Here is a 9,632-nt window from a genome sequence, read left to right as displayed (position 1 = left end):
GAAAATTAGTAATTTTAAAACCAATGTGGACTTTATTCATAAAAGTATTCCAATGATAATGTATTTATTTGTTTTGTCCACTGGATACCTTTGTGGAAATGCTGCAGTATGGTATTTACTATCACACAACAGCACACTCTGCCACAAAAATCTGAGCTACAGTTGTAGTAAATTGCAAGTCTACATGTAAAAGGATACCAGGTAATGTCCCAATGAAAGCCTCATGTATAAATATGATAATGCAGAGTAAATTAGTATGCACTGAATCCAAGTTACAGTTGTCTCACGTGTTCTCTCAACAAAATGTCTGATTATTCAATTAAAATGAATATACAAAATGTTTGACAATGTGATAAAAACATTTGTGTACAAGGTTACAAGCAGGCAAATTAAGATGATTAGATTTATGAACAGTGATGTTTCGACCTGTACAAGTATAGTTCTTTTAAACAGACATGATTAAAGCAAGTTAATAGTGAACAAAAACAAGGGAAAAGTGATCATTTTGGAGAAATTTGCACTCAATTGCTTAGTGTCGAAAAGTGTATGCTATTAGATACAATGAACGTGAAACTACCACGAGGTTGCTCAAAAATGCCTAAATGTCGTGGAGATTGTAGCTACTAACTATTGTGCAAAGTTTAAATCTTTTGTGAGAAATGCACCAAAGCGACTGAGAAAAAATTGCAAAGCTGAACCTAGAAAGTTTAGAAACATGGAACGGCTGAAGTGGCCTGTAAATGATGTAACAACGCTGTTTTTGATGAAACAGCCAACAACTCCCCCATCTTCTTCAGCGAGAAAGAACACAATATCTTCAAACAGAAGTCTTTGTCTCCCAGCCAGTGTCTGAACTGAATAATACATCTCAGTTAGATCCAGTTTAGTCATCCAGGGACCTTAAAGGATGAGTGAGGTGCAATGAAGGACCACCTATGGTCCTGACACCAATCCTGACTGTGTGACTTAAGGCACTATCTCAGAAACAACAGCTTGTAGTACTGAATTTCTCGAAGAAGAAAGAGTTTGAGTTCTAACAACAGATGAAAGGCATTAAAAGTAGTGTTGACCTTACATGACCTAAATTTAACTTTCCTTTCACTCAAGCAGTCCCATGGTCACAGCACATTAAGATGCAATTTGACTTGACATTTCTCTTTTCTCTTTGGACTTCCAGGGACTGATTTTCAACGCCAGTTCTTTAACAGCAGTCAGAAGAAAGGCTATAAAATGTCTGAAAAGGGCTCACAGTAAACAATGTGTTGCTCTAAAGAAAAGAGCAATGGCCTACTCTCACAACAATAACAGCCAGGAAGAGAACAGACTTATCAGGACCAAGTGATGGTACCTGTCAAGAGATGTTCCTCCAAATCATTTTGAGGTCAGTAAATATTTAATGTCACATTAGGGGCTTCATTTGATGGCCTTAAACTCTGAAAGCAGTGTCAATGTAATTATACTCATCATGTCACTCTTATGCTGGTCAGTCTTAACACTTGAATTGGGAGAACAGCAGAGGGACCTGTCTCTCATCACACGAGGATCCCTACTCTTTGATGAGGAAGACAGTGACACTCAGAGAGCTCTGTCTGAGGCTGGGCACACAGGTTATTATACAGCCATACACCAATCAAACCTGGGTACGCTTTAAGGCAAGTGTCAAAGTCAAGGCCCGGGGGCCGGATCTGATAATTGTTTAGGCAAATTTAGGCTTTTTTTTAGGCTGTTTTGGAGTTTAGCTAATATTTCCACGCTAGCTGTTTTGGTTAATTTCGGTTTTTTTTTTCAGCTTCTTTTAGGATATTTTTAAGTCTAGCTATTTTTTTCAGCTACATGCTAGCTGTTTTGGCTAACTTAAGTTTTTTTTAAGGCTAATTTGGCATTTAGCAAATATTTTAGCTGACTATCAGCTTCAGTGTTTTTAGTTATCAATTTCACCATCTTCAGCGTCCAATTTCATCTTACAGCATTCACACTAGCATTATCACAGGTAATGCTATATATCTAGTTCATAATTATTTTAAAAAGTTACAGTTTTAAAGTTTTAAAAATGTAGTTTTAGAGTGTTCAATAAATGTTTATCCTGTTCAGCCCGTGACCTAAAGTGTGTTTTGGATTTTGGCCCCTTGTGGGATTGAGTTTGACACTCCTGCCTTAAGGGCACCCCCCTTTCTTACATTTACTGTCCAGCTGAAAACATAGATGTGTTGACAAAACTCAAATAAATTGCTATAACTATGAGGAGTGATCAGAATTAGAAGCATGCAGTGAACCCATTAGATTCTGGTGAGAGTGACAGCTCTGAAATGAACATCTAAGCTGATCCCACTGTTATTTGTTTATTTAGATGATTCTCATAATTATCAATGTCATTATGTAAAAGAATAAATGAAAAGCAATGACACATAGGTGGCTAAGAGCCTGTGATTCATCAAAGCTAAGCATTTGAATGAAGCTGAAAACTAGTTGACAGGAAAACAGTGTCATCCTCCACGTTCAGTCTCACAAGAGCCGTTTGATGCCTTTAGCTTAGCATTGTGCTAACAGCAGTTAATACACATTTTAACAAGTGAAATGCTCATTCTGCTTCTCTTTCTGACTTAAACCACACAAGCACTGTTCAATATCAGTGGCTTCAACTGCCGATAGACCCTTGGGACAAACACTAACTAACTGAAGAAAGTTATGTCCTTCAGTAACACTATTGCAGAGCCAGAACTCCCATGATTCTGATCATGATCATGCATGGGCTTCTTTCTAGCTCATGAAGCTTAGTTGCATTTTCATGTATCAAGGCCATCTAAACTCTGCATCAAAGTAGAAAATAACAAACAGATATCCAGATTTTTAGGGCACTATGGATAAACTATACAGTGTTTACAAAAAAACAAAAACAAATGATAAATAATGAATTAAATGCAGCTCTTACATTGATGTCTTCCAGATTCAGGGAATTCAGGTACTGGTGGTTTCTCTTCCATAAAATGGGAGGCCTGCGCTCCCCAGTGATGGCGCAGGTCAACACAGCGCTCTCTCCTGCAGTCATGGTCGTGACTGTGACCTTTTGGTCATCTGGTAAGCTGAGAAGATATACATCTGCAGAAGAGAAGAAGTTTTTGTGTTAAAAAACTTAGTTTTTTATAATAAAGCTCCAAAGAAGGACAGTTTTAAACAACGTTTTAGATGAGATGCAACAAGGCAACAGTAAAGCAGTCAATGTTTGAGTGCAAATGTCAACAGATGAAATGTTCTACCAACCTCTCCTAATTATTTCCATGTTTATAGAGCAATGTGACCACAGCAACAATGCAAAGCAAAGTCTCCTCTCATAAACCCACACATTTATGATGAGTGATGCCTCTTTATACCAGTTGACACATTGATAACCCCGCCCTGAATTCAAAGCTGGCATGATACGTCAGTGATGTAATGAAGCTTCATTTGGTATGTCATGTGATCAAACGTAATGTTGAATGAGAGCTCGATGCATCACCAGTGACACGGTCGATACAAAGTTGAGCCTCCAGCTTGAGAATAACATGTCTCCCTGATACACCATAACAGCTTTGCTCTACATGCCACTCATCGTTACATCTTCACTCTTAACCAAACGACAAGCTGCCCTCATGTTCTTTTCAACCAGACAGCATCCTATGTCAGCCTTTGAATTCATACATGTTTGCTCTTTGCATTCCAGATATTTCTCTGGCCCTCCATCCTGTTCTCCATCTGCAGTGATGGCTTGCCATGATCCAGTTCTTAACTCTGGAACACCAGAGCTGTTGCTGGAAGCGTAAAAAAACTCACTCTTAGACAGAGGCTACTGTTATTCCTCGACCATTCGTGACATTAAACAGATATCTAAATGAATTTGGGATTATTGAATTTGATCTTTAATTTTCTTTTTATTTATTTATGCATTCACTTTTATTTGAATCAAAATATAGTTGAATTATATTCACAATTATTCTTTGAATATATTACTAGGATTGTATTATTATTTTATTCACATTAAGTGTGTGTTTCAATCGTTTTGGGGTTTTTTATTTTAACTTCCAGTGCTTCCTGGAGGTGGAGGGGCTCCACCTCCATGTGGGCTGTTGCTGCGGTAACCATTGTCATTTGATGGCTGGAGTCCTGCTCTGTGGAGTGGGTTCTGTGCTGCCCTGTGCTGGGCGGGCGCAGCAGCGATGACCCCCATTCCTTGGAATGGATGGATCCTTGTGATATTGTTTCTGCACAGCAGTACCGAGCCGGACTGACTACTGACGACTAGATAACTGAGTATCTGTTTAAGAATCCACTGGAATTACATTAATTGAATAAATGGTTGAAGTGTTATGGTGGTTGAAGGAGCTTCTCTTACCTGCCAAGGGACTACAGACGTAAATTAGCATTGTTGCTATAATCTGGTACATTTACATCTATTACTGAATAAATGTTCATTAATGTACATGGTCCCTAATAAATAAATAAATAAAGCTATGGTGGACAAGTGTTAACCACCTCTGAGGTTCATTCATCTGTGATCTGAGAATGTAAGACGTCACTGCTCCAGAGCCAAACCAACAGACACTGAGCTTGTTTCATTCAGATTTTTGAGTCTCACAAATTCATCTTTACTCACAAGTTAAATGTTAGGAAGAAAAACCTTGTGTCTGAGTTGCTGGTGTTTGATTTATTTATGCATTACTGTTATTGTTTTGTTAAAGCCGTGGAATATGTACGCATTTTACTGTCACCGTGTTGGTCCCTGAACTAAACACTGGACAAACATTGGAATACGTTGTGAGAGGTCAGCACAGATATGCTTGGTTAATGCCTTTTGTGTTTTCAGAAGACAGTGAGTTCAATGAGCGCTTATCCATTCTTTGGTATTATGTAATGCAGCCTGTAAGAGAATGTGTTATAATCTCTCCCCTGGGTAATGACTAATAGGGGAAAGGAGAAGAGAAGACTTTTTGTTCTGCTCCTGAGGGCATGAAATACAAAATCTAATGAAGGAGAGGGTCCAGCATAAAGGCTCTTACTTGCCAAATCCTGCCGAATAAAATTGGGAGAACTTTTTTTTTAGCAGAGCCCAACTTCAGGGGCCATTAGATGAGAAGGGTCTGAGGTTTTAACCTTCTCAGCCATTTGCTGACATCGGTCCAAATGTTGTTTCTGCCTTCTAAACCTGGCAAACCTGCAGTAACCCCCTTAATCACACCGGACCAAAGAGGTTTTACGATGGCAAAGCTGGAACTGGCCACGCTTCTGCTACACCTTTATTTAGTTGTCCAAAACACTGAGCATTTGTCAGATACTGAATGATGCTACTCTACCCTCAGCGGGGTCCATCTTCTCTGTCCGATGTACCACCCTGAAGGTTTCTTCTCCTTCTGCCGCTTCTCATTTGATAAAAACCTGGCAGGGATGTTGGCTTCAAAACTGGGGTTTAAGTTAATGAGATTTATGCAAACATTGGGATAACAATAACTAAACAGACCTGTGGATGGATGAGTTCATTTATCAAAGAAACAAGACAATTTCAAATTGAAATCCTTTGGATGTTTTATGTTTCACAATTATTGAAAGTATCACATCATTTTTTAACTGAAAAACTCTAAACTCTGTGTTGATACAATAAAGCAGTTTTTGTCTTGTCTGAAAGGAAAAACAAGATGCAAAACTAAAAACTCACCATTTCTAGATACTGTAATCCAACATAGTTTAATTTTATTAGACAGTTGTCAATAAGATGCAATAATTTCAGAAGGTTTTTGAATATTTCAAATAGATCTACCAAACAAAAACATTCACACTTGTCTGTTTTTGAGGCCTTTCTAGTTTCCTACATGTGCATTTCTTTTTTTAATCATAAAGATTAGTGCAACAATAAAGAGTGAAATAGTTATTCATGCACAAGTTTCTTCCATCAGTGGAAAAAACATATTCTCATTGCAGGGGGGTTCTTAACACCCCCAGTCTCTTTGTCTGATTTAGAAAAGATGAAATGAGAGATAAAAGCAATGCTTCCTGATGCGACTGCAACATTTCCCCTGTGGAGTTCAGAATGTGGCAGGAGCAAAGTGAAGAACAGCTCATGTGATGTCGACTGTTTGTGTGTAGACTAATAAAGTTATAATCACAGTAGTCATTGGCGGTATTAATGGCAAGGATGGATGACAATAAACTGAGATGAATAGAAGGAAATGAAAAAGTGCTTCTAAATGGAAATGTCAGTTGTATTATTTTGGGTTCTTGTTTCAGTTAGATGTAGCTTTAGCACATATTATACACAAGTGTAAGTAGAAGTTTAGAAAACAAGATTTAAAATGTAACTTAAACTCCGACACTGTTAAAAAGTGGGAACAAACCTTTAGTCTGAGTTATTGTTTTACTTTCTTTCACATGAGCTTGCCTGGGAAGACCAGACACATCAGAAACTATAAATAAATATGTATTAAAGGCTCTGAACATGAGCTACATGCTTTAATCAACTGCCCACTCTGCTTGGATTGCAAAGATTCACTCTGCTTCACAAACTGCGTCAGCTTCTTAAAAATACAAGCCTTTATTTCCCATGGTCTTCGTGGTACTGGAAAAAGCTGCTGAGTCGTTCCCTGAAGGATTTGGCAGAAGTTTTCTTACAGGTTTACCTGCAGAGCAAAAACATCAGGCCCTGCAACACTTCCAGTTGACTTCATTCTGCACGGTGACAGAGGAAAGATTACCTTTAGATCAGCACCTCTGGAAACTCTTTAGCTGTGGGTTTCTAGAAACTGAAAAGGCTTTTGCCACGTTCATCAGTTAGATTGCACTGTTTCCAAACACTGTGAATTTGCTAAAACGTGTTCACATTTGTCCTGTTTTTATGCACATTGTTGTGCTGTGAAGACTTTAAGAGTTATTCTTGAATGTAGGAACATATTTTCCAAAGCTTTATGGTTTAAATCAGGGATGTCAAACTCAGTCGCACAGGGGGCCAAAATCCAGAACATTTTTTTGAACCCTCTAAAACTACATTTTTAAAACAAAAAATCATAACTTTTTAACATAATTAAGAACTAGATATATAGCATTACCTGTGACAATGCTAGTGTGGATCCTATAAGCTGAATTTGGCTGCTGAAGATGCTAGTGCTGATAGCTGAAGATGCTGAAATTGATAGCTAAAAATGCTTGAAGCTAATTGCTGAAATCACTGAAGCTGATAGTCGGCTAAAATATTTGCAATATGCCAAAAATAGCATAGCATAAAAAAACAACAAAAAAACTTAGATTAGCCAAAACAGCTAGCATTTCGCTGAAAAAAAGCTAAACTTCAAATTATCCTAAAAAACTGAAAAAAGCCAAAATTAGCCAGAACAGCTAGAATGTAAAAATTAGCTAAACTCCAGCCTAAAAAACGTTAAAAGAAAAGCCCAAGTTAGTCAAAACAGCTAGCGGCTAGCATGTAGCTGAAATGTAAACTCCAAAACAGCAAAAAAATATTATAGTAAATGCCAAAATAGTCCAAAAAGCTAGCAGAAGGTCAATTTGTGAAACTATAAAACTGTAACTGTTTAACATAATTATTATTAATAAAAAGGCAGGAATATTATTCCAGAATAAATCAACTAGAACATTATATAACTTTCAATATTTTATTCTCCATTAAAATATATTTTGTCACATTATACAAGTCAGAAATGAGCGCAAGATAATATTGGGTCTTAAATAACAATAAAATAAAATGATCTGGAGGGCCGGATCCGGCCCCCGGGCCTTGACTTTGACACGTGTGGTTTAAATGAATTGATAGTTAAAAGCATTACACTATTTCTCACAGGACGTAAATACTAGTTCTGAAAGAACAGTATAAGCTCCCCAGACAAGTTTTGGGTTGTGAAAAGATGTGGAAAACTGCAGGGAATATGCAACTTTCACCTTGACACTCCAAACTTCACTGGAGGTAAAAGGTACAGACTTTATTTTCTGATGGTTTAATGACTGTTTCTGCTGAAGTTAATGAGTCAAGATGTCTCCCCTCTCAGTAATTTTGAGTTCTGCAAATCTCTGTCCAAACTTTCCTGCGTGATGTCTCCTTTATTTGCAGGCTTGAATCTTCATGAAACCACTTAAAGAATGAATAAAACTTGTAAAAAATGCATATAAAAGATATTTTGATGTAATGATCCATTAAGAGGTCGTTTTCCTGCCTTGGACGAGAGTTGTTTACTATAATTAAAGCACTGCAACATAATAGCACTGAAGATTTTTTTTACACAAATCTTTATTTTAAAAAAATTGGACATGTTAGTTAAGCAGAAAAATATAATTTCATTCACTTCGGTCATTGCACGACAATGGATATTACTACTTTGGAATGTGTTGGCTCTACAACACCATATCCTTTAAAAACTGAATAAAATAAAATTCTCATTGACAGGGTCAAATAAACAATTTTATAAACAATGGGTCAGTTAACCAAATCAAATATAAATGGTATCACCAAATTCTTAAATTGTCACATTGGGGAGGGGAAGGAACGGACTAAGTACATCCGCATCTCCTATATATTTTTGGAATTATTTTTATTTTTATCGCTACTATTATTCTTTATTATTTGTTTTTTATTGTATTATATTATTGTTTACTGTCATTTTGAATAACTCATATATTGTCCATTCTTGAAACATTTGACGTTTGTGTCTGTTACTATAAGAATGACCTTAGCTAGGGTTTGTTCAGGAAGAAGGTGACATGTCAATAGTATGATGTATGAAAAAAAACAAAATTCAATAAATTATGTTTACAAAAAAAATCTGACACGTTAACATCCATCCAGGACAAATTCTTCATTTTTATATTTTCTTTCCTGTATACATAGTTTTGATATGGGCAGTGTACAACATCTATTTGCAATGTTTAACCCCACATTTATGAGAAACTGAGGAAGAGTAAGGACGTGGCATTGCTGCTAGAGTGGTGGGATGTAAAACGTCATCATACTGCACCCCTAGGCAGGAACCTGAAAAACTAAGCAGCCACAGTTCCCCAGAGTGCCATGGTGTGCAAGGGTGTTTGTTCCTAGAGCTACACACTCACCCACAGACAAAACAAGAGGAGAGAGCGGACATTGTGCCCCAAACCAAGCCCCAGAACATAGGCTTGACCCCACCCCTGAGGACAGCAGCTTATGAGCTGCAGTCCTCAGCACCTCCACCTCCATCAGTCTTCCTGCCAGGAGACACTCAACACGTGTGTGTGTGGGGGGGGGGGGCACATTTAGATTAAAGACATCCAATTAACAACGCTGATATCAATGAGACCAGCATCCCAATGGAAGAGCAGCCCTCAGTAGGAAAGACAAACAAAAAACAAACAGAAATAAATGAACTGCTGCAGTCTGCTGTCCTTGGTGCTCTTCTAGGTGCTGAGGTGAGGAGTGGGTGGATATGCTGACAAATATCTACTTCAAAAATGTTCGCTAACCATTCAATTACAGCTCCCTTGTATCTTAATACTTTTGGACGATACTGCAAGCAACAAACTCGATTTGCTGCTGATCCCTGAGGGAATAGAAATGTTTGAAGTTACACTGAGAATTTAGAGCAGAAAGTGTGTACACAGTCAGTCAGCCAGGCAGGCTCTGTCGCAGCTTGGCT

The 9,632-nt window shown here is 37.7% G+C and overlaps 1 protein-coding gene across 1 annotated transcript in view; it reads right to left on the bottom strand.

Moving 5' to 3' along the window:
- Window positions 1-9,632, bottom strand: part of fstl5 (follistatin-like 5) — a 219,971-nt gene that overhangs the window by 67,153 nt on the left and 143,186 nt on the right. Inside the window, exon 7 of the mRNA XM_024270241.2 lies at window positions 2,930-3,096. Within this exon, the coding sequence (XP_024126009.1) occupies window positions 2,930-3,096 (167 nt within the window). The remainder of the gene's footprint in view (window positions 1-2,929; window positions 3,097-9,632) is intronic.

Source organism: Oryzias melastigma, linkage group LG2 (assembly GCF_002922805.2).
Source record: "Oryzias melastigma strain HK-1 linkage group LG2, ASM292280v2, whole genome shotgun sequence".
Classification (NCBI taxonomy): Eukaryota; Metazoa; Chordata; class Actinopteri; order Beloniformes; family Adrianichthyidae; genus Oryzias; species Oryzias melastigma.
Note: the sequence above shows the minus strand (reverse complement) of the source record. Positions and strands in the feature narration are given on the sequence as shown.